This window comes from Eutrigla gurnardus (assembly GCF_963514095.1).
Source record: "Eutrigla gurnardus genome assembly, chromosome: 5".
Classification (NCBI taxonomy): Eukaryota; Metazoa; Chordata; class Actinopteri; order Perciformes; family Triglidae; genus Eutrigla; species Eutrigla gurnardus.
Genome location: NC_139919.1, coordinates 28,549,121 through 28,574,812, shown reverse-complemented (window position 1 = coordinate 28,574,812; position 25,692 = coordinate 28,549,121). Strand labels below are relative to the sequence as shown.

Here is a 25,692-nt window from a genome sequence, read left to right as displayed (position 1 = left end):
CCCCGCCCCCTAAAGCATCCCCTGTTTTCTGGTCTGGTGGACTCTAAATGGACCATAATGTACTAAATGAACATCATGCTGGATTGAAGAAGACTTGAAACTAGAGATTGAGACCATAAACTCATGTTTACAATGTTTACTGAGATAAAACATCAAGAGAGAAGTAGGACCATTTTCTCATAGACTTCTATACAACCAGAGAGGAGTCACCCCCTGGTGGCCAGCAGAGAGAAGTAGGACCATTTTCTCACAGACTTCTATACAACCAGAGAGGAGTCGCCCCCTGGTGGCCAGCAGAGAGAAGTAGGACCATTTTCTCATAGACTTCTATACAACCAGAGAGGAGTCGCCCCCCGGTGGCCAGCAGAGAGAATGCAAGTTTAAGGCACTTCAGCTTTGGCTTCACTTTTCAGAACTGGGATGCGGGTATCACTTGTTAGCCACTACCTTTATAAAAGAGATGTTAATGAAGGTCATTCATTGTTAAACACAGACCTCCTTTCAGACATCAAACTAAAAACCCGTTGGCTTGGAGTCGAGGGAACCGGACATGCAGACATGTTCCCTCATTTCCAGGCTGGAGGACTCATTCCTCTACGGCGGTCCATAAACCGAGGGGTGACGTCACCGGGACGATGTCCACCTCTTATATGTTGTCTAGACTGGTGGAAACCAGTCTTGAAAATCAGGACTGGAGCTGAGGGTGGGAGCTGGACAAGACTGGTTCTCATTACATAAGGAAAAGGGGAAAAAAAGTCCTTAAAAATCACAAATCTCTTTAATGAGCGACCCCCACGTTTGACCCGGGTTTCAGAGGGCTTTCGTATCTGCTTTAACTGTCAGACTGGAGATAACCGCCGAGATAAAAAGCCCTTTGAACTAAAGGTCTGTCCCAACGTAGAAATCTGTGGAAGAATAAGTGGAGATGAATCGTTTTCTCGACCCCAAACGGAAACACCCCGAGGACACTTCGGCATCCTGGATCCCCTCGTTGAAAACCAATCAACTATGTAATGGAAGCCACTCCGTGATCAGAAATTTAAATTTAGCTGCACCGTCATGAATCCCCATTTTTTTATTTCATGACACAAAGCATGTGACACTCATTTTCTCCACACGTGTTACACAGCCTTTATAATCCAATACATGTTACATTTGTTTGCCTTGGATTAAAACCTGGCTCGTGGGTCGGTAACCATGGAGACGAAATAACAGGCGAACACGGCTCTGTCATACAGTAAACTACAGTAAACAGCCGGGAGGATGGCGGAGCTTGTAGAAGAGGATGGAGACGATAATTAATAATTATTTGAATGAATTATTAATAAATGGATAAATACGTTGACACATGAAATAATCCCCTAAAAATCGAGGGGCTAATCTTACATACCGGTTTACTATTAAAGGGAAATATAACACGTTTTTTAAGATTTGGGGCTCATTTATGGAGTTTTTGGAGGGGGATGATTTCATGACAGCGTTGTAGTCTATTGTTCTTGCTTTGTTTTATTTATTTATTGAACTTTTTGTTTTGTTCATTTTTACAATATGTATTATGGGAATACTTATGTGGGATCCAACTAGTGTCTACATGAACATGTGGATGCATGTAAGATGTTTTTATTCTTTACTTTTCTTAGGAAACATGATGTAAGTTAGTTACCAAACTAGCAATATACCACTTATATCTGCATATGTTTTAAATTCTTCAAGTGCCTTTTATACTTATTGATGTGTTTTGATTTGTGTCTTTGTATTGTAACTGAAAAAAAACAATAAAAAGATTCAACAACAAAAAACAAATCAGCAGATTGTTTGCTTTAAGTCATCAGGAGGAGAAACTGTCACACGTCCCGTCATCGCCGGGTTCTGAGCGGTTTCATCCTGAGAGCGTGGAGCGTGTATCCACATGTGTTCTGAGATGTAACTTTTCAAAATGCCATCTGTTCAACAGATACTTACCCCCCCCCCCCCAAGTATCCTCTGCTTGCCAAGAAATATCTCCTTCACTCATTTTTTTTTTTTTTGCACCAGTGTTTTTTTTTCCACTCCTGATTCTCGGGAGCCGTTTGTTAAAAAACCCGCTGCTGTTTTCTGACCTTTGACCTCCCTAACAACTTGTTTCTTCTCCTAACACTGGGCAGGAAAAACAATTAACCTATTTAAAGTTTGAATTAAATCTGTGAAATGTGTCTTTTAAATAACACTGACAGTTTTCTTCTCTTTATGATCTTTATTCTAATTCTATAAAGTCTGAAATATGTGATATAGAGTCGATTCTCGGTCTTGCACACATCCCTTAATTAAAAGAAAGAAGTCATAATAATAAGACTTTTTACCCCCTGTGTTTAAACATGCCTGGACTTGTGGGGTGCTTCTGTCTGTGTGTGCGCACACGTCCATGGGGGGGGGGGGGGGGCACTCGGCAAAATGACATTCCTCCTTTTGTGTCCACATTCCTCCGGCGGCTCCATTCACTCTGCTGCTGCTGGAAGGGAAGCCGGGGAGCAGGAGGAGCAGGAGGAGGAGGAGGAGGAGGAGGAGGAGGATGCTGGAGCCCAGCTTGCATGGGAGAGCGTGGGCCCGGCGCTGCTCTCAATGGACCCAACAAAAGGTACCAAAATGGTCCAGCGCCATGGTAATTAGACGTGAATGAGCTCCGGACGACGTGACACGTCTCAGGCTTTTCCTTCCTCCCGCCGAGGAATCTTAACATCCTAGCTTGGTTAAAGAGAATAAGGACTGGACGTGAGGAGCTCACCGGAATGATATTGTTATTTTAAATCCAGGTAAACGGTACTCAAACATACATAATAATGCTGAAATCCATATTCATAGGGAGTCAGAAAAAGCTGATGGTCTCTTCTCCTGCTGACTAACATTAAATTGACCTTTCGCTCTCATAATGCTCTCCGCTCCAGCATTGGCCCAATATTACCCTAAGAAAACACGTGAACTCTGCATTTCAATAGGCCTGTTTGCCCTTTCTCCAGCCTCGCATTAGCATTCAGACCCCCACCACCACCCCCACCACCACCCCCACCACCCCTCCTCCTCCTCCATCCTGCGTTTGCTCATCTCCTAATGATCAGCCTCTCTCTCTCTTTTCCATCTTAAAAGCTGCCATCCAGCCTAGGAGAGAAAAGCACAGCTGGATAACAATGTTTTTTTTAATCTGGGGCAGAAGAGGATGGCGTGGGTGTGAAATGTTACAGCGGAGCGCCGGGAGACCAAATGTATGTTTTTTGAAGTGCGTTTGTAGTGATAAGGCGTGTTAACGCGTGACGCTGTGAGTGATCGTTAAAGAAACTATTTGGACTAATGAAGCTCGTTTCGTTGTTGAGAGAGCGTCTGTTACCTGGTTCAGGTGGGGGAGGGGGGGGGAGGGGGGGGACGCTAATGGGGGTTCAATGTGGAGGAAACCCCACAGAGAGCAGATGTCATGCCCAGGGTGGTTCATCATCGTCTGCCGGGAGTGAGAGAGAAATCCAGATCCCAGGAATAACACCCATGATTCACATGCTGCTCCGAGGCTTCGTGGAACCACCAGCACGCTCCGGAGAAACATAAATTATCTGATTCACGGAGGGCTTTGAAGTGGATCAGAGGCTGAGGAGCACATCAAGTAACACATATATATACTCGCAACATTGTGTGTCCTATTCATAACCTCCGCAGCACGCCGCCCGCTTCCCCTCGCTCATTTCCCATGCACTTCAAGAAACGGCTAAATATGAAGATGGTTCAGTTCACTTCTTATGGATAAACATACAGTATGTACATATATATACATATATATATATATATATAGATATACATACATATATCTGTATATATATATACACATATCCCAGGATGACTTTTGACAAACCCAGAGAACTTGTTGCATAATGGAGTCAAAGCTTTAGTGTTCAATTAGTTTCTATTCTATTCTATCCATAGTCTATATATTATATATTATATAGGAGTCCTAAAAGGTTAAAAGGTTAAAATTACGTGTACAACACGTACAATTCCTTAGAGTTACAAGTCTTCATAAGATCTTAACATTTCACTCCACAATGTAAAATACAGTTTTCATTTTGAAGCTTTGAAGCATCTTTAAATAAAAAAACAGGTCAAAGTGTCTAAATGAGACTCGTCGATGTGAAGTCATGTGACCGAGGTGTAGTTAGCGTTCAACGCTTCACAGATCGTAAAGGTGGTGGACGATTATCTCACTGAATAAATCCTGTTGGCATCATAAAGGTTTGAGTTGATTTTCTGCAATAATCTAAAATCCAAGGTCAAAATCTGATTGGCTGTTTGTCGAGGGAACCATGGCAACGCCAACTTCAGGGTTTGCCGACAACAGAAAAAGATGCACACCAGTTTTTAAAGGGTTTGTCTCATTAGTTGCATAAAATATATTTTTATAATAACAAACATATATGACTCTTATATGTATTTAGTAGGAATTAAAAAGATAAATAACAGCACTGCAGTGGCAGTATTGATGTTTTATGTCGGTTTAAATGATGCTGTTGTCATAGAATTTAGAGAGAGGGAGAAGCAAACGTGAAATCTGAGAACTAGAATCCGTCCTTTTAAACGATTCCTGTGGATTAGATGTGCGAGCAGCGGAGATGGCATAATGCAGTTATTAATAGAGTGTGTGTCAGCGTGGTGAACCGTTATCTGTCCAACGCTGACTTTTGATTCTGAGGAACATTTACTGTGTTGTTTTCTGATATCGATCTGTTTCCACAAAGGAATAAAAACACACCTCGTCTGTTTGTTACACGAGAGGAACGATGGTACCAGAGAAACGACCCCAGAATACATTTTTATGTTCTTCTAAACAATATCGTCTAAATGTGGAACTTTTTTAAAACACTCAGAGGGAAGGAGCTGAAACTTTTCTTTAAAGTTCCTGGAAGTAAAAATAAGTTTCTCAGTCAGCTACAACACAAACAACTATTGGCTTATTTCACATTTACAGATGGAAGATTACAGTCATATATATCGCTGTATGTGATTTAGCAATATTTTAAAGTGTGATCTGCTTTGCTGTTGTTAATAATAATCAAGCGACGTTTCATTGTTGCTTATTCAGCGATGAATAATCTAATTTAATATCTTTACCTGGATATTTCCTTTAAAATGCCTTCTATATAAATTTAAATATGAGAAATACGTTGTTGTTTTTTTGGTGACTGTATTCATGACAAAAAGCAAATCTGCAGAATAGTACACGTTTCCATCATCACGGTATGATTACATGGGAGGACAACATTCTGGCAAACACATTCTCTGCCTCTAAGCCGAGACGTCACGTCTCCCGTTAACAAACACATGAAATAAGAAAAAGTCTCTCATGTGTTCACACACATGCATTCAAACATTAAAACAAAATACAGTAAAACATGTTTCCTTTATTGTATTTCCTCATCAACGTCTCCTTGGAGGGCGGAGGATGGATGGACACTCACGGTCCAAACATCCATCACCTCCTCCAGTTCCTCAAATGAGAGCTGGAAACCAGCGTCCACCACATGAACCAAAACTATAATAATAATAATAAAAAAATCTGACTTCTGGTTCAAACAAAGCATCGAAGAACAAAATAATTTAACAATGTACGAGCTCCAACACTGCAAAAAGTAATGTACACATATTTAAATTCTCCTCGGTTCATTAAAAAAAAAATCGATCATTCAGTCCACAAACGGCATATTTCATTTTTTGTAAACATGGCACCAACAAACATCTGTACAGTTATCAGGCTGATTTGGAGATTTAGGCTGTAATATTGTTTTATTATTATTATTATTAGTAGAGGGCGGTCACTGTTCTATTAAAAAAGCGTTACAACATGAAACCAACACTGACGTGGGAGTGTGAACACTGGGATTGAGGGTCTGAAATAACTTCCTATCACCACAAACAAGGAGGGAGGATGACGGGATTTAAAACATGTTGCAATTCAAGTGGGAGAGAAAGAAAAGACTTTTTAGGAATATCTTCCTGTCGGCTGCTTTCCAAATACAAACTCATCAGAAAGAGACGACATCGGCGAAGCTTCTGAGAGACGGAGGGAAAATGTTGCCGAGATCGTAGCTCGTTAGGTTGCCGTACGAAGGATGTTTAAATGAGTGACTGGTTACTGTACGAAGTGCGTCCACATGGCCGTGCTCGCCTGGTGGGAGGGGCTTAGAGCTGCAGGATGAGGGCTTTGCTTCCCCCCCTGTGGGAACACTTGAATTACAATACGCTGAAATGTTATTTATGGAATCTTTGCCCTCTAACGCCAAAAATAAACCACCTACCCGGCTTTAAGTAGCAACAGAGCGTCTTAAGGTACGGTGTGTGTTTACACAAGGGTTTAACCTCAATCTCTGGGGATAAGGAGGCCACAACAACTCCCCCAGCCCAAGCCCGGGTTCTGGCAGGAGATCAGTCACCGCCACGGCAAGAAAAAAGAAAGGTTTCTTCCCTCTTCCAGCTTCCAACGTCTCTGTGGGGCAATAAGTTGTAGCAGGCTGGGAGCGTTTGAACAAGGTCTGTTGTGGATCCGTTCTCCGAGGGGCTCCGAGCTCGCAGGTCAGCGCCCATCGCTTCACCGTTGGACGGAAGTCAGAGAGAGAGCGGGGGAGGAGGTGAGGCAAGAGGGCCTAAACGTTGTAATAATAACATATTAGCCAGTTCGTTATATACACGGGGCCTCGGCTTCATCTGGTGCACTTACATGTCGAGGACATCCAGTGATGTTGAAGGAAATAAAAACAGGTTTGCTGCCGAGACGGATAAAGAGAAATGGAGTATTTTTGCAAAGTTTGTCCCGTTCTGTAGAGTTTGTGTTGAATCCGAAGGGTGAAGGGTGAAGGGTGAAGGGGGGGGGGTCATTGGTGACGAAGCAGCAGCAGCAGAGCGAGCGTCACGGGAAGCGTCGGCACCAGGAAGCTCCTCCACAGCGGCGCTGCAGGTGAGGACACGCCCCCGACCCCGGCCGTGGCCAAGCCGGTGGTCAGCAGCTGCTCCTGGAACGTGAAGTCGTCCATCGCCAGGTTGTCGGCGAGGTCTGAGAGGGAGACGGGAGATAGGGAGGAGGGGAGGGGGGGGGAGACAAAGAATGAAAAATATGAGGGAGGCAGGAAAAAGCACGGAGACAATTAGAGCAAACACTGTCACAGAAGCTGAAAAACACATGTCCTCCTCTTTCGCATGATGTCCTCTGCAGCTGTGAAAACAGCGTTACGTCGGAGAGAAGCAGAAAACTCACATGGAACCAGATGTGGCGCCTTGTTGTTGTTGTAGACACACGGAATCACGCAGACACAGGTTTTTAACCCGGAGCGAGTGACGTGGATTTAAAAAAGAAATTAAAAACCTGCGGAGGGTGTGTGAGGTCACGTCTCTGATTACATAACTGTTTAAAGGAAATGTTGTTTCGTTAAATTGGTCCCCGAAGAGTTCGGTTCATACTATTAAGAGTTTGAATCTCTGAAACTTGAAATTCAATATTTTTACGGTACGTCGGAGGCCCAAGGGAGGATTTGTGGTTCTGTGGATATCTGATCATGTGACCAATAACACCAATATCATATTGTCACGGCGCTCTGTGCTGCGTTTTTGAAGGAATACTTTGACATTGTGGGAAATATGCTTAGTTGCCGTCTCGCCAAGAGTCAGACGAGATGACGAATACAGTAACGATGAGCGTAGTTTGGCATCTCGTCTGGAAGTAGTGGGAAACACTGGAAAGTAGCTCTGAGTCAACATCGACCTCCTGAATGAGTATGGTTACTGAGCGCTGACGTCCCGGGGGAACGCCGCGTTCAAACGTGCAGCGAGGAGTTATTTCTGTGGATCACGCTCGTGTTTCGTCGTTAATCTCGAGTGCGGTGAGAAAATAGTCGTGTGAATCAGGGATGAGGAAAATGACGTGCTGGTGTGGGATCCTGGTCAGTGATGTCATCCCCTTTAACTGTCACCTCCACCGCCACCGTAAAGACGCCCGCAAGCAAACGGCAGCTCGCAGCAGAGCGGTGGAGGTCTGAGGGCCACAGAAAGACTCTGGAAGGCCTCCATCTGTTCTGCACACAGCGGTGACTTCACGCTCACCTGCTGCTCCACAGCTGTTCTGCTGCCGACGCGGCGCAGCTTCCTCCCCGGCTGAAAGGAGGAGGAGGGCGAGTTATGAGCGGCGAGGGCCGGAGGATATCAGCCACGGAGCAGCTCTGTTGGGCAGGAACGCCAACTATGAGCCGTCCCCCTGGCGAGCCAGACTCACAAAACACACTGGTGCATTTCTGGCATACCGCTGCCCGGAACAGTCCTGGTGGCTCACTTTCTCCCTCTCTCTACCCCTCTCTCTCTCTCGCTGTCACATCTGAGCTCCTGAAATAACAGACAGCTCCAAATTGAATTAGCCATCTCATCTGATCTGAGCGCCGCTCTCCCGGCTGGGAGGAAAAGTGGCTGCTCTCCTTGATTAGAAACCCAGAGAACGGGGGCCCTTCTTTCCTCCCGGGTCCCCGAGGTGCCCACATAGGACCCCCCCACTCAGCCAGGCATCATCTTTAAACAGAGGAAGGAGGCAGATAAATAAAGCTCCCAAAAAAGTGAATTTCTTTGCAGTTACAACATCGTTTGAAAAGTGTCCAGGGGACAATTAACTTTTTTTCCTCCTCCTCCTCCTCCTCCTCCTCCTCCTCCTCCTCCTGTGTCCTCTGACATGGCGGTGGGCAGACATTCTTCGGGGGCTCTGAAAGAGCGATTTGTCACTGTCGACAGCGGCGCACTGTACTGCCGAGCCAATTAAGCTCAAGGTGCAATTTGATACAGCTTTTATATACACTGTGGATAAGATGGAGGGCGGTGGGGTGGGGGGTGGGGGGTGGAGGGTGGGGTGGGGGGGCATGGACGTCTGCATTTGTGTGTGGATGATTGAGAGGGGAGTGTGTGTTTGTGAGAAAGCGGGAGGCTAAGTGGGAGAGCATTGTGTTGGTGTGCTTTACAGCGGCAATAATGTGAGTGAAAAAAGTCGGAGGCTGTGAAAAAAATCCCTTAAACCAGAGGGAGGGAGGAGGGAGGGAGGAGGGAGGAGGAGGGGGAGGCTTTCTCTTGCTAGTTTAAACACTTGGACATGAGCAGCGCCACAGAGGGGCCTTGTTCTGCAGGCTTTAAAAACAAGCCAACAGGGACTGAACACTATGCAAACTTAGATCCCTCCGCTCCGACGCAGGCCTGGGACTAATAATATCCTGTGTCATTAGTGATGAACACCTGTGCAGCAAAGTACAGTTGAAAGAGAGCAAAACAGACGAAGAGGAGCTTCTTTTTCAGTTCCTCTTCCTTTTTTCGGGGGCCTTTTAAGGCGAGGGACAGTGGATGGAGAACTCCCGGCTAAAAATAGAGCCACAATGCCGACGGTGATTAATGTGATGCGGGGCCGAGCACCATTTTGAGGCCATCGCTCCTCAAAGGACGCCACCTTGCTGGCGTATCTCCTCCCCAGCTAGCTTTATTGTGGCCTTGTGAGCTCGAGTTACGACCCGGGGGGGGGGAGGTCAACAGTCCAGCCATTGATGGGGTTTACACGGGAGGCTCAGAATGAGCAGGTAGATCGACATGCGAGTCAACAGGCTGTTTTACTTCATGGCGTCTTCAGAGTCCGTTCCCCGGGAACATAAGTCAGGACTGTGGTCTTCATGGGGGGGTGTTTGTTTGGATCCCTGTGACGGGTCAAACGGTGGCTGGAGTGGTCTGCATGCATGTCTATGTGTGTTTGTGCAGAGGAGAACGGGGGAGGGAGGGAGGGTTGTGTTTTCAGCAGCGTTCGGAGCCCGAGGCTTGTCGTTTACAGTTGTCACAACAAGCAAACTATGTCGAAAAAATTGCAACAGTGAGTGGAAAGCAGGTGATGATTACATGATACGGGGAGAGAAAACGGCACAGGAAACGCTTGATTCGTGCCGTCTCGGGGCTTCGGTAAACACCTTTAGACGCGGCGGATGGCGGATATCAGCAGCCGGTCGACACGTTATTCTAACCCCTACGGCGAGAGTGTACCTTCATGGTCCAGCACGGTTTATTCACTGCATGTGCACACTATGCACAAGGCCTTTTTCTGGGGTCAGATAAGTATGTGGAATGTTAAGTCTCCAAACACAGGTGCTCCTTATGAAACTGGAGAGATGGTTTAGATTGCCGCTACATTGGCAGACGATGTGTGCATAACACACCTAAGCTGCTCAAATTTGATCTCGGTTTTTAAGGATTCGACAGCTTAAAAAGATATTATGGTTTCCGAGGTAAAGCAAATATTTTATCGCTGGTCTCATCTCTGCAGAGCAAACCCTTAAATATTACGCTCAGCAAATTTGGCGATAGAAGGGGAGGAGTGAGGAGCCGCCCTCGACAATGGTCCTGTAACAACATGATAGCGTCTGCTGGCTTGATTGATCGGGTCTTATCTTGCTAGCAGATACAGAGGCCAGCTGATTATTTGGACTGTCGGTCACATTGTGTAACTCCGGCCGGGGGACATTTGCTGATTGGGAGCCGAGGAGGAGCAGCGAGAGGGAGCGGCCCAGGATGCTTGTGTCCATGGGCCGGCGGGAATGTGAGCGTCTGCATCCACACACCCACAGGTCGACCGCAGGGCCGCTCGGAGAGGCTGGGAATGTCGGGGCCAAGACAAACGGGACGCCCTCGAGGAGGCCCTGCCCTCCGAGTCGCTCCGGCCTCCCAACCTCCACAACACTCGCTGTTATTCCAGGCCGAGGGACCCTCCCACACAGAGGGCAAGAGAGTAGGACGGGAGACTCGGTGCCAGGGAGGACGCAGACGCACACAATGGAGCTCTAGAAAGTGAGATCGGAGGTTATTAAACGGGAGTCGGGAGACGAAAGGAAGTTACGCAAAAACAGGAAACAGCATGAGTTGAAAGGAAAATAAGCTCTGAATGTGTGGCTTGGCTCTGATAACAGAAGAACACGCTCAGCTGTCACAGAGAGGACACTCTCAGACACTTTAAAATTGTGACTTTTGTGGGACAAACACAAGTCAACACCTATTCATGAACATGGCGGGTGATGACCAGCACGCTGCACCCGATGGCCTCGTCCAAATCAGATTTACTCTCACTAATGCGATCGCAGAAACGAGAACGAGAGCTTAAAGAGAAATAAAAGCTCGGAGCGGAGACATAAATTTCCAAACGGAGAATTTCCTCGTGTAGCTCCGCGAGGAGCGTAAAGGGGCAGGAAAAAGCATAACAAATCAAACGTACAAAGAGTTGATTCTGTGCGGAGGGCATGGAGGGGGGGGGGGGGGGGGGCTCTGAGGAGGCCTGTAACCTCCGGCGGCTCTGAGGTCGGTGCTGATGGAGGGTCAGAGGTCGGTTACGGGTGTTTCTGGAGGGATGAAACAATGGTGGTTCTTATCAATCAGAGAGAGTCAGGAGTGGTGGAGCTGATGACTGGTGGGTCAGCTTGAGTTTTGGCCCTTGGGGGGGGGGGGGGGGACGCATTCTTTGGATACTATCTTTATCTCGTAATGATGAGGCTCGCTGACATCCCACACAGATCTCCTTACATTCTTCCTCCCGGGGTCCGGCAGTCGGTCCGGCGGCGAGAAGTGAATGTGGCTGGCAGATGGAGACGCGGTGTTTGTTGTGCAGGACGCGTCCCTGCCAACAAACATGCACAATCCTCCCCACATTCCTGTCGCGGAGAGGCAGACTGGAAATACAGCCAAGAGTGACAATCTGGCCCCGTCTGCCTGTAAGCAGCGCTCCCGTCGAGCAGATCCACTATCTCTCTGCTCTTTTCGTGGTGAACCCGCGGTTTTCCTCCAGCAGCTCACGGCCTGTTGGCAGACTTACTGCATCGCTGAGCTGCTTTCAGGGAAAAAACCAGGGAATAAAGATGGATGGAGGGTTAAAATGCAAAAAGCCCTCGACCCGGGCCTTTTAAGACGTTCCCACAAAATGGCTGCTGTGTGTCGGCGAGCGGCGGCGGCGGCGGGTGGCGAGCAGCGGGCCTCGAGAATGGCCCCGCTGTGTGCCGAGTGTTTGTGGACTGTGGCGGAGCTGATGGACATGACCCAGGAACGGGCCTGGAATCAATTTTAAAAAAAAGTGCCTGTGAATGTAAATAAAGCTCTTGAGCAAACAAACGCGTTTTTTCCGAGAGGCACACACAAACACGGAGACGCAAAGGCCTACAAAATGAATCACCCCCCCTTCATCGGACCATGAGAACCCGGTCGGCTCTGCTTGTATCCACAGAAATTAAAACCAGGGCTCTTCTTCCTGCCTCCTGGCTAATCTTAAGGGTTTTATCCCTGGATTGATTTGAGAAAGCTCCATGGCGGAAGACCAACATGGGCCCACTGAGAGGGTAACTTCATCCCCTCCCATCTTCCCCTCCACTGCCACCTCACTCAGCCACATCGCCGGGGACAACGAGGCCTTATGGCTGCAGGAGGAACCGGAGTGAGAGCTCCGACTAGCCTGTTTACACAGATGGTGGCGAGCTTCGTTATTATTGCGAGGGGCGTGGAGGAGAGAGATTGGCTGGATTTTACAGAGGTTGTTTATAAGCTAAAGGAGGGACGAAGGTGGAGAACACTTTCAGTGTGTTACGTTTTATCAGGGTGCCCAGAAACAGCACCCGTCCACCTTTCAACACCTCCTCTACCGCGCGGTTACTCCTGAAAAACTGTCAGGACTATGAGTTCAATCATCACCAGTCATTATATCATCTCAAAGAGAAATGCCTTTTTCATGGTTGGCTCCAGAACGACTTGTTTTGTCAGCCAAGGATGAGAGCAACAACATCTGCTCTTTTATATCGCTTTCTCTTTCATTTCTCTGGAAAATAAATAAATCCTAATCATGCCGTTTCGTAGCAACGCTAACAGATCTCTGGTATTTGGTAAAACCAGCGTATCTTGTTACAACCAAAGGTTTTCATTGCTGGAGACGTTTGAAAGCGTTTGATAGTTCATGCTTCTGGTCTGTAATTTAAACTGGCATAAAACACAGAGAGAATTAACTCTTTTTATTCTCTATATTCTTGGTGGATGATTCGGTCCTGATGGAGGGAGGCCCTCAAACGTTGCATGTTTTTGCTGAAATAGAGGATTCGGGACTACGTGGGCACCCAGATTCCTCCTCCTCCTCCCCCCCCAAACATCTGCAGCGTCTGAGCCCCGTTTCCTCCCGTGTCACGCCAGCCTGTGGGACGCCGCCTCGCTACCTGGCAACCACATGTGGACGCCTCAGCTGATCATGAACCTATGCGAGGAGGAGGCAACAGGACGCATGTCAACAGTGTCTGGATTATGGCTGTTTTGATGAAGACATGTGGCGAACACTAACGTGGAGGGGCCGGCGCCGTGTGACTCACCTATCAGGTGCTGAGGGGTCAGGGGGTCACAGCTGCAGTTAATTAACATACCAGGTTCTGGTATCGGCAGCACGCACGGCTGTCGATCGGTACGGCGTAAAGGAATGTTTAGGTTTCCCAGTGTATCAACCTTTAGTTATCAAAGGTGTGTTTGTCTCCCCAACATTCTTCCTTTTCTTTTACCCGCTCCTTTTGTTCCTGCCAACAAAATCTGTAGCAGACCCGAAAGGTGAGCCCGGTCCAGCTTCTCCTCGTAAGCCGCATGTTTCGCATTACAGGAATATTTCCACTTTGTATTTTGCTAACCCCCCCGACGCTGATATAAAAAAAAAAGAAAAAGAAAAACGCTCCAGAGCTTCCAAAAGCACAGCTTTCCTTCGGGGCGCTCACAGTGACCGAATGTCTGAGTGCAGCGACATAACAAGAAGCCCATTCAGGCGGCTCCGGGAGCACGGCGAGCTGCAGAGCGCAGTAAAGGACCCCCGTTCAGTCCAGCTCGGCAAGTCAACACACAGAGCCCACCTACTGCTGGCTTTCACACTGCTCCATGCTTCCAAGCGGCATGAAAAAGCCCATTTCAACAAGTGATTTAGTCTTGCAGTTATGTTAGCCCTCTTTATAAGTGGTTCAGAGTTGAGTGATATTAAAAATCTTGGTGGATTATTCCCACGTTTTCTCCCTGAGAATCGTTTTGTTGAATTAAAGCGGCTGCCAGGTTGTGGTGTTCACACAGACAGCGTTTCATGGATGAGTCGGTAACAGTGACGGTGGACGGTGACGTGTGAGGGGATGAAGAGAGGCTTTGAGCAGATTTCATGGAGGTTTCTTTTGTTTCCCACAGAGGAAGTACAGTCAGAGGCCAGGTGTGCATGAGAGCGTGGAAACAGGTGAGCTTTCATCGGGACTGAAGAACACAGACGGACGGCGTCACAGATCTGCAGGATTACAAACAACACCTTGGGATTAAATGGCAAAACTTAATTATTTTCTATTGTCTGGTATATAATCTATAATTGTCATTTTTGCTGAAGGAAAGTGACTGAAAGTATACAAACGACCCCCTCCCTACCAGAAGCTATTGGTGGCTAATGTTAGCTTACCTCAGGTAGATATTACCACGTAAATGAGGTAGTAAACGTGTGTTCCTGTCACGCCTACATTTCACCACATCACAGACAGGAAACTGTACATGTAACCACTGAAGAAGAAGAAGTTGTAACTGATTAAAGCTGCTGTTTAATTCAGCTGCAGCCTCTAATGGTTTGGAAATTAAAGCTGTTTGTGTCATTTTATTTGGTGCTTGTGTGAAGTGGATTAATTGGCCGATTGAATGAAGTGACAGCACAGAGGTCAGTGAGTGATCTGTCTGGTGTGTGAGCTGTAACCGGTTCAGGGTCTGGCTTTCAGTCTGGCTTAGGGGGGGGGTCCCTGTCCCTGTCCTGGAATAGCTCCCCTGGCCTGGAATTCTCTGGGGAATGTGCAGCGTGAGGTTTGATTGGTCAGTGGGGGAAGCGTGTGTGTGTGTGTGTGTGTGTGTGTGTGCGTGTGTGTGTCTGTGTGTGTGTGTGTGTGTGTGTGTGTGTGTGTGTGTGTGTGTGTGTGTGTGTGTGTGTGTGTGTATGTATGTGTGTGTGTGTGTGTGTGTGTGTGTGTGTGTGTGTGTGTGTGGTGATCAGAAGGTTATGGAATCCATGTAGAGAATGAGCGAGGGCAGATCAATCATCACGCACGTTTGGGAACATCCTCAGTGTGGTCAGCTGGTTGACAGGCTGTGTGTGTGTGTGTGTGTGTGTGTGTGTGTGTGTGTGGGGTGGGGGGGGGCAGTCCTGCCTCTGCCCTGTCTGCACCTTGTTGCCGTGGCTTCTTCTGTCACCTTTCCCCCGGCTCTAGTGTGTGTGTGTGTGTGTGTGTGTGTGTGTGTGTGTGGCTTTGTGAAACCAGATCTGTCTCGTCCATCTCAGAGCAGCAGAACACAGACAGCCAGCCCATTAGGCCTCATGCTCTGCAGGTTGACCTTTGAACCCCCGGCCCTCTGTTTGACCAAAATGGGCCGAGCGGGGCGTGCTGTGTCAGCGTTTTGCCGGGTCACCACAGGCTATCAGCGGCTATCAGTGCCTCTGCCAATGAGCAGGGACCCTCCAAGGTCTGCAAACATTACAGGCTCGTGTACAAACAGGCCCCGGCAATGTGGTCCCTCACACAAGGGGGGGGCACTAACAGGCTTTCATAATTAAAGTATACACACATGGGCGTCGCACCCATTGTATGTAAAAAAGGCTTCACTTTATTTGTATTTATTTGATTTAACTGCAACACGTTACAGTTTAAAAAAAGGCCCAAAAAAGGAAATATAGTTCTTATTATAATCAACATAAATAAATATGAAATGTGTTCCTCCTCCATCACTCAACTCACTTCATGTCCCACATGAACTCTTGTGATTGTTACATTTTATTCCTTTTTAATGTCGACGGAGCTCGGTGACGGTAAAGTGCTCATTTACCCACAAATCAGACATTTGGTGACGGAGTGAACGGAGTTATCCATAAAAAGAGGATCAGCGACATTTGGTTGTTTCTTTCCGCCGTAGTGGTCGAACGGATGGTCGGAGCGACTCCGGAGCAAAGTATGTGTCTGCACGTGTACACTAAAGATGGAGGATGGAGGTCAGGCTGGAAAGAGACGCTGTAATGACGCGCTGCACCCGAGCACCGTCCAGTCGGGCTGACAGGAGCGTGTTGGAGAGGGCAGTGGACTCTCACGGCCCGGCCTGCTGGAAGCGATGGCCCTGCAGGATTCCTGCATTAACCCCGGGTTCCTGCTCTCGCCTCCTGCCCGGCGAACCCAAATCTCTGCCACAACAACCCCGACGAGGAGGACTACTCCCTCGGCCGTGTTTGCTCAGCTGCGCCGGCTTTGTGTCGGTGTGTATCGGAGCGCCTTGTTCCCTCTCTCTCTGTTTGGTTTCTTTTCTTCCAGCAGTTTTGTAGCTTCATTTGTTCTTTGTTTGGCGTTTCCCCGAGGGGCTCGACGGCGGCGAGGTCGGGAGGTCGAGGTGAGGCGGCTACCTGAGGAAGTCTCACGTCTCCTGCTGCATAGTGTCACGGTGGTGTGGACATGTACAGTAGACGTGTAAACACCTCCCCGCTGTGTTTGGACTGGCGATCGCTCTGACAAAGATCTCTTCATGTATGTTGAAGCAAATCGCTTTAGCTCGTCATACTTTCTGAGCTTGCGTTCATTTGAAACCACGTAAAAAGTTGCAGTTAATTTCTCCGACCTGCAAAGATGCGTAGCCGCTTGCGTCTGGGCGGCGGCCCCAGCCCCGACACCCCGGTGCACTCGTCTTCGTCGTCACAGTCGCCGCTCTGGAATCCCTCCTCGCCCTCCTCGCTCCACGCGTCCGCTCCGCCGCCACGCGACCGGGCTCGCCAGCGTTTCTCCGACACCGTCACCAGCCGCAGCAACTGTGGGACAAAACAGGAAGAGGTTTAAAAAATAAAAAAGGTAATGATGTCACTCCTCGCCCTCTCTCCATGAATCACTCTGCGGCCGGAAGGTGCCGCTGCATTAATGGTTTAACAAAGCTGTTAAAATAAATAAGGGTTGTCTCTTGATGTGAGCGCGGAGCGTATGATTAGAGCAGCATGAGGGGAATTCCTTCAAGTGCCGGTATTTAACCAAACTCTAATTATATTCAACAGTTTTGTTATCGGTGCCAGTTTTGTTATTTCGGTCCAAACGTGATTCATTCAGAGGGGTTTGTGGCCGTCGCTCCGTGTAATTTACTGGTAGCAACAGAAACAGAGCAGGCAGACGGGTGTGATTGTGTTGTTCCTGGCAGACGTCCTCGTCTCGGGGAGACGGGGACACAATAACGCCGGCATCTCCAAGCAGAGAGCAGGATGAAGCATGAAGACAAATATATGTGAATATTGTAATATTCTGACTTTTATGGACCCAGTTATGGTTGGAAACCTCTTCCCAAGATGGCAGTATAAAAAGCAATTAAAAGAATGAAATCAGGCAACAGATTAAACAAGATAAGATGAAGAAACATGCACCGTTATTATTTTTATTCCAGTTTGGCCTCTGGGCTGAAAAAGCTGTTGTTGTTGTTCAACTCAGATATTTTTCCCACGTGGTTTTCCAGAAGCTCATAATCTATTTGTGCAAAAACATACCAGAAGTGTTTATTGAGAGCTGCGGTCGACTAATCAACTCAAATATATAATATAGGAACGAGAGCTGGAAATCAACTTAAAAGGTGTGAAACAGGAAACTTTATACATCCACACAATCTTTTTTCTTGCTGAGCTTCTGAACACAGAAATAGAAGAGAAACGTCTCCCGTCTTGGTCCCACGGGTGAAATCCAGGCGAGACGAGACGAGCAGCTCTCTGATCGTCTCTCGGCCTCCACAACATCACACATGATTGAGAGCCCTGCCAAGGTAACAGATGTGCTAAATTCCTGCTGCGTGCCCTCCGAGCCTCCTTTCATCTCACCACTCGGCCTCCTTGTTTGTGTTTTTTATTGATTTCCTTCCTATCTGCGTGTGTCAGCATGCATTTTTTCTCTGTTGTTGTTGATGTTTTTGGTTGTTTTGGCCGTCTGCGGGAGAAAATTGAGTTCATATGGGCTTCGTCTCAAGTCAGCTGCAGCGTCTGCCTGAGATCAGACTCTCTGTCTGTGTGTGTGTGTGTGTGTGTGTGTGTGTGTGTGTGTTTGGAGAGAAAAAAGCTAATCACAGAATTACGTCAGTCTGAAGATAAACAACCCCGTTCCCTCCGCCTGCATATACAAACCAGTCAATCTGGGTTTTTTACAAGTGACATAAACTCTCAGGTTTTGCGAGGGAACACACATCAGCTTGTTCCCGGCCCGACAAACCTCCATTCACGTCTCCACATTGAGGCCATACACGCGCCATGACCGCAACATTTCTCAGAAGCGTGGTCACTCGGACCGCTGGGGACGGGGGGGGGGGGGGGGGGGGGGGGGGGGACCGGTGCATCCACAGAGCGGAGCCCTCGGATGTCACATTAAAACACGTCCTCAGGAACAAACTCTCCACATGATGTGTAACGGTTTGATGTACTGGGCTGTTTTTGTTCAGGACGAGAACCGTGTTTGCCTACTTTTTTTTGCCCCGGAGGCCTCGCGTAGATTTACTGAGGTTACTGAAATTCCTTCTGCTGGTCTGCATCCTGGCAACTCAGCTGGACTTTGGGAGGGGAGGGGCTCTCCTTGCACACCAAATACAAAGGCAAACCAAACACTTGTGGAGCACAGAGGGAAAGACGTGGTTCGGGGTATTTTAGAACAAATCCTAAAAAAAGGTATGAGGAGTGAGGGGGGGGGGGGGGGGGGGCATGGAGAGCAACTGGCGTCCCTGTTTTAGAGCTCGGTGTGTAACTCACCACCTGCCAGCAAACACACGTAAACACACACCCTGCCCTCAGATTCACTGGATGTTAGAAGAACAACACGGAGGAGGAGCTGAACCGGCATGCTAACATGCTAACATGCTCACAATGAACATGCTGATGTTTACATAACATGAGCGCTTGCTAATATTTGCACTCTGTACAGCTGAGGCTGGAGCTAGATAATAATAAAGAATAAAAGTCCGGGGATGACCAAAGTGATTACATTTCATTCTGAGGGGAACAGGAACGTCTGTGCCAACATTTCACCCATGTGGTAGTTTCATTCAACCGGTATCATGCAACCGGACCGACCGACTGACTCAACTACAAAAACAAGGTCTGAGGGTTTGAACATTTAGGAATGGAAGTACAGTTTCAGACACACGTGAGGTAAGTGGAATCAAGAAACACAAGATAAAGATAGCAGCAGATAAACAAAAACAAATGTTTTCTTTGGGGGGGGAGGATTAAAATAAGCCTGGCTGCGTAATCACAGTGATGGGGGCCGTGGCAGTGAGCCGTGGCGGCGCTGTGGCTTCTGCCTGGGCTGCGGCGGCGGTGGCAACAGGGAGGGGTGCGATACGCGCTTGTGTCGAAAGTGATGCTGCCACAGTGTGATCCGGCCGCGAGAGGGAGAAACCTCAAGTCACGCTGCACTGGAATCTTCTGCAATTTCATTTAAAGAAAAAAAAAAAGCAAAAAGAAGCAGAGAGGAAACAAATAAAAGAGATGTTTTTGGTGTGTTTTGCATTAGGGAGAGGAAATCTGGCTTGGAGAGTTGCGTCAGGGAGCTTGGACCTGTAGAACATGTAATCAGGCCGGCTGTAGGCATTGCCGCAGGCCACAGGGTTCACCTCTCCCTCAGCACAAAAGCACAAGTCACACCGTGGAAACACAGGGGGGGGGGGGGGGCTCAGGAGCCGTAGCACAAAGCCCAAACATGTGGCCGATTGCTCAACGAGGGCCGGCCCAGACAGAGACACAGAAAACCGCAAAAAGTCTGTCGCCGCCTCCCACACATGACATGAACTCCACACGGGGTCGCGCTGTTCGCCCGACAGCTGCGACCCCCGCCCCCCCCCGAGCAACCACTGGTTGACCCGCGCTGATAGGAATCAACCTGCGCTGGCCGATCCTCACCTGTTTTACAGGAGCCGCTTCCTGACTATAAATCAGGGGGAAAAAGGACAAATTCCTAACGTAAATGTCTCTCTGTTGACGTGAGCGATGGTGAAGACAGGAAGCTTGCAGAGAAAGGGTTTTTTCTCTCGTCGGTGTGTGATTGGGATCAGGCCCCTGTGTTGTGTCCTCTCCACAGCAGGACACGTCTGGACACGCTGCTCATGACTCGGCCCGGACGGAATCTGCTGCTCTCAATGTTTCTTTCAATGCCTCAACACATCTCGTCTCCAAATCTAATCTGCACAACCGAAGGCTCTGGTTTTCCCCAAACAGAGTATTCTTGTCGTGAGTTCGTACGGTTTCACCTTCTAATGTCGGTGGTCTCCGTAATTGGCTCTGAGGTGAACCTGAGAGAGACGCGTTCTGATGTGGGTCGTGTTCAGCAGCTAAAGAGCCACATCGTTCCCTCGAGCCTTGATGGAAACCAGACTTCAGAATTCATCAGGTGGCCAGAAACACGACTGGTTAGCTTCGTAGTTAAACGGGACCGCGGCGCTCCAACAAAGTAGGTCAGGAAAGAAAAAGTGTTTAGACGATGGGATTTAGGTAAATATTCAAGCTAAACCACGGAAAGAACAGCAGGTCAGAGGACCAGGAAGTGTGTGTGTAAACAGATGGGTGTTTACAACGTGCAGGTTTGGTGGGAAATAACTCGACTATTCACTCTGGGTTCCTCGCCCAAATACATTCGGCTAACCCAGGGTTTCGTTTACAACCTGACTCATTCTCTGACCGCTGGTGTTTCTTGCCCTGCATTCATTTTTAGTGTCGCTATTCTCATCGTCCCCTCAATGTGGCCAAAGCAGATCAAATTAGAGGTCTTCGTTTTCAAGGTTCGGCCTTTTTCTGTCATCATGAAACCTCCTGTCCTGTTTATCTGGGAGCTCCTGTAAACCCTCGTATATGTTTAAACATGTGTGTGTGTCAAATAAAACCCTTTCCAGCACAGACGACCTTGTGTGACAGATGAAGGAAATGCACTTTCCTTGCACAGATCCTATCGTGCAAATCCCCTTTATGTCTGCAGACGCTTGGACGGGGAGCGCCGGTGGAAACGCATGACAGCGGGAATGAATGAGGGGCATCATGGGAGAAAGACGGACAGACAACGGGAGATTTTTTGTTCCACACAGAGCGAGTCATGGAAAAGCTCCTCAGCGGCGTTTTTTCGGACGACTCTCATGACTCAACTTTTATTGAATCTGAAATGTAAAGAGGAAGGCGTCTTGTTCTTCTCTCTGTTTTCTTTCCTTCCCGTCTTCCTCCTTATCTGTCTGTCTGTCTGTCTGTCTGTCTGTCTGTCTGTCTGTCTGACCACGGTCGAGCATGTCACGCAACGGGACCTTCAGACAGTTAATGCAGACGAGATTAATTTCCCGAGGTTCATTTCCAGTTGGAGCAGAACACACGGAGGAAAACACTCCGGTGGAGTGTTAAACTGGGCGTGTGTCCACTCCACCTTTCCCACTAAGCCTTTAAGGCTATTTCCAGATTTCTCCAGTTTGGACCGAACGCCGGATGAATGTTGAGACTTTTGTTGGCAGGGTCTCCGTTTCTCTGGCAGATCATCTTTGAACGCCCTTAAAAAAAACCCTCTACATATATTTAAGATCGATTAAATAAGTTGTTGCCAGTTTGTCTTCTGGAAGAATAAACCATTGTGTCTTCTCTGTTTATTCAGACATTCCCAATTTAAATCAAACACACAGGGTTAAGTCCCCCCTCCCCCCCAGTAAATATATCTGGTATGACAACAATTTTCAATCTGTTTTTGAGGCTAACCAATTGAAAATCTTGACTTATGTCTGTGAATGTGCCTGATTGTCTGCATGGGGTTTAATAGTTTAAAAAGTCCCATTCCAGCTCAGTCCGCTGGTTGCTAAATCAGATTACGCTGCTCAGACAATCTCTTTTTGTCCGCTGCTTGTCTTCTTTACACGTTATCGCCGTGGTTCCCAGAGTCATGTGTTGCTAAGAAACCAGCAGACCGTCACCGCCGCCTGTCCCATGATCACACCTAGCGAGGAGCCGGCGTATGATAGAGGGGTGCTAGCAGCTCGTAGCTCCCAGAAACTCAGAGAGTAGGTGGGGTGGGGGGGGGGGGGGGTCCTGGAGGTACCGAGGTATGGCCGTGCAGCGAGATGAAAAGGCAAAGGGGGATGATAAAGTTAGGGAGTGTGAACACTTTGACAGGTCCAGAGAGGAGCCTCAACTCCGCTGAGCCCCGGAGCACCGCCAGCCCAAACAAAAGGCAGAGGAGGAACAGAGGAGGTCTCTGACCCTCACAGGGAGACCCTCTGGTGACCTAGCCGAGACAGGAAACAGGAAGTGTGACCCCTGACCTCTTTCCAAGGAGGATGGTGGGGGTCTCCTCACATGTGACTGTGCCAAGTGAGCAACAAGGATGTGTGGATCAGTCTCTGCTGACAGTTCAACAAAAGAGTTCAGCAAAGAAGTATTAGATACACCTTTTTACCTGTACGTGTGTGTGTGTGTGTGTGTGTGTGTGTGTGTGTGTGTGTGTGTGTGTGTGTGTGGGTGTGTGTGTGTGCTCCTGGTTAGCAGGCCGGGTGCCTGGCTTGTGCAGCAGGGTTTTTATAAGCCGGCTGCGTGATAATTATACCCAGTGGGGTGGTAGTGGTGTGGGAGCAAAGGGGCAGGGTTGGTACAAGAGAGGCGACCCCGGCTCGGGCCTCAGGGCTGCTGGTGGAGGTGGTGGTGCTGGAGGGGGTGGGGCTGGAGGGGATGGGGGGGTGGGGGGGTGGAGGTAAGGAGGAATGGGTGGCAGTGGTAGACGGGATGGTTGGGCCTCATTAGCAGGGCAGACTAATTGGGAGGAAAAGGGCCCTCACATGCTCTGTCTGACCTCCCAGTCAGCAGGGGAGAAAGCCAGGGAGGGAGAGGGGTGTGTGTGTGTGTGTGTGTGTGTGTGTGTGTGTGTGTGTGTGTGGGTATCTGATAGTTGGATTCCTAAAGTTAAGTAACCATAACTCCTCAAATCCTAAATATACCATGAAGTCAGAAGTCTCCGGAAAGCGAAATGATAACATGCGTGTGCGGAGCTCAAACAGGGGGTCGAGAGTCCGGCTCCTACCAAACGCCCCGCAGCTCCGTGGAGGTTTACACCAGGTGTCACACTTCATTTAAAGAACCCTCATGGCTTATCCCTGCACACAAACATCGCTCTCCTTCCTCCTCCGCTTCCAGGGCCAGTCGTACTTCACACACATAAAAACGAGGAAGGCGAGAGGACGAAGGGCCCTGAGGGGGTATATTAAATAACGCTTAAAAAGAAAAAAACCCTCAGTAAATAAGATCAAACAGGAGTCAGGCTCTTTGACTGGAACGAGCATAATGGCCAGGTTAGTGAGTGTACAAAACAGCAGGCCCAGCCTGACACCCGTGGTGTCTATTAGTGTGAGTGTAAGCACAAACCCCCCCTGTAGGAGGAGAAAGGCCACTGCATGCTCGCTGTCAGTGTGTCTCTACTGTCATCAACCGCACGCCGCGTTTATTCCCACGTTTTCAAAGCACGTTTGAGGCGCTGCTTCATTTCACAGCCACTCGGGCGCTTGGAAATGTGTATCAGCTGTAGTCATGTTCCTCACTACGTGTGTACAAGATTAACTGCACAGTAAAAAAACGTCCTGTGTGTGTGTGTTATATATTAAAGGGTGCATTCTGTACGGGCATGCACGAGGTGTCGAGCACACGCTGCCCAGGCTCTGGTGGCTCGGAGGAAGTGAGACTGCGTGATGGAATTTGTGGCGCTCGGGATCTGGTTTATTTTCCACCCTGGATTCCTGTCCTACCTGCAGGATTTTCCCAGGTTCTGGCTTCAATTAGACTGGGAAGCTGGGAGGGGGGAGGAGGAGGGGGGAGATCCAGGGGTTTAGGGAGAGGGGGAGAAAAAAAAGGAGGTGGGGGGGAGGAGGAGGGAAGGGCGACAGAGCTGGAGTCTGTCACACACAACTCAGCACAGCTGGGGAGATGGCAAGACAGGCACCGGATAGATAGAGAACATGGGAATGAATAAAAACGCTTTGGCACGCAAACATGAGGATGTTTGTTATTCTTCAAACGGCAGAGCAATTTTAACAATGTATGATGAAATAATTGTGTCTTGCAGACAGGGATTCATTAAAAAAAAAAAAAAAAACCTTCCACACAAAGCTGTCTTCTGTACGAGCGGCGATCCGAACCGTCCAGAGAGCGTCGCGTAGCCAAGAAGAGGAAGGCTGTCAGATCAATCCCAGGAGGTCTGACCCTCCAAACGGCAAACTCATCCGAACAAATGAGTGGGAAACGCTCCGTAATCAAAGACCAATCACATAATTGCTCTATTTTGCCACTAGCTCAACCATCTCCTGTGAGATTAGTTGTTCGGGGGAAGAAACCCGATACGCTGGGAAGTTAAACAGATGTTCAGAAAAACAAACTCGCCTCCTCAGAACGAGAACACATCACCAAAATAATATGTTCTAATTTAGGAGCGCTGCCTCCACATGTGTGCCTGAACCCAGTTTTTGTCAGATAGAAACGGGTATTTATGCAGCGTCACACTGAACAGATTGACAGACTGTCAGGACACCGACGCGTCTACGGCTCCTCACAGTTTAAAGAAGGAATAAAAGCACAGTTCACTTTAAACTTGGCTCCGGCTCACTCGATGACATCATCTGCTTTAGGCGTGAGAAAACGTTGTTTTATAAGCTGAGGCGACTGGCTTTTTTTCCTCCTCTCCCCCCCCTTTGGTGTTTAGTTTAGCCCTCACAGAGGCACAAAGGCAAAGGGTCTCCCTGCCAGACTGTCTCTGTATCTGCTGATTCTCCCATCAACACTGACAACGTGAGAAATGACACATTTCCGTCTGCGTAGCTGCGTTTCGCGGGGCCGTCGTCACGAAAAGCACTTAGGAGCAAAGGAATGAAACATCGGGGGGATTAAAGTTGGAAGGAAGTGGATTCTTTGGAGGGGTCCCATGTTCCCCTAACTGTTGGAGAGCCCCCATATATTTTATGACATGTCTCACATACCGTGGGGCTGGGTCTGATTCGTGGGTTTGAAAAAAGTGGGCCAGAACGAGCTGGAAGAACCATTTGATTGTGCTCAAACTGAGCCAAAAGGCAGAATGATGTTCATTCGAATGGGAAAAAACGCGTTGTGGAATAAAAAAAAGAGCCCTCGGGGTCTCGTGAAGACCAGTATGCGGGTGACCCAGGTCCCGGAGCTGAAGGCGTGGACGATAATGTAGGCATTCTTCGGTCTGCTGCTCTGAACGTACTGTACAGAGACGACGTCATGGGACTGAAATACCGGCGTTTTAATCAGGGGTTGGAACATTACAGGTACTATCTCATCGCTGGCTCCTCATACACTCATACATATAAACGGGGCAGATGAAAGCAATTATCTGTGAGTTGTGGGCCGACTCTCATCATATCAGATGGTTAATTAGTCCGTTTTTTAGCCCTGCTGCATCCAGAGCTGGTGGTCTTCCAACTGGAGGGGAGGTGGAGACGTTGTTAAAGTGCTTTTAACCAAACAACATCACTTTCTCCGGTTGCCTTCAGAGGGTTTTTTTTTTTTAACAACATGCCGGCTCAGAGCAGCTCGGCCCATGAAATACCGTGTATAGTCAATAAACATTTAGCAGCATAATAAAGTCAAGTTTAAGGGTT

At 48.3% G+C, this 25,692-nt stretch overlaps 1 protein-coding gene across 2 annotated transcripts in view; it reads right to left on the bottom strand.

Annotated features, from left to right (window-relative positions):
• Positions 1 to 5,196: 5,196 nt before the first annotated feature.
• The window catches only part of gpc3 (glypican 3), a 79,651-nt gene continuing 59,155 nt past the window's right edge, over positions 5,197 to 25,692 (bottom strand). Inside the window, exons 6-8 of one of the 2 annotated variants that reach the window (XR_014597119.1) lie at positions 16,678 to 16,864; positions 6,309 to 7,060; positions 5,197 to 6,226 (exon numbers count right to left, since the gene is read on the bottom strand). Coding sequence is in view for 1 of the 2 variants with exons in the window: in XM_084009327.1 (XP_083865453.1) it covers positions 6,882 to 7,060; positions 16,678 to 16,864 (366 nt within the window). In the remaining variant the exon portion in view is untranslated. Of the gene's footprint in view, positions 7,061 to 16,677; positions 16,865 to 25,692 lie in introns of both variants that reach the window. The other variant, XM_084009327.1, reaches the window with a different exon arrangement.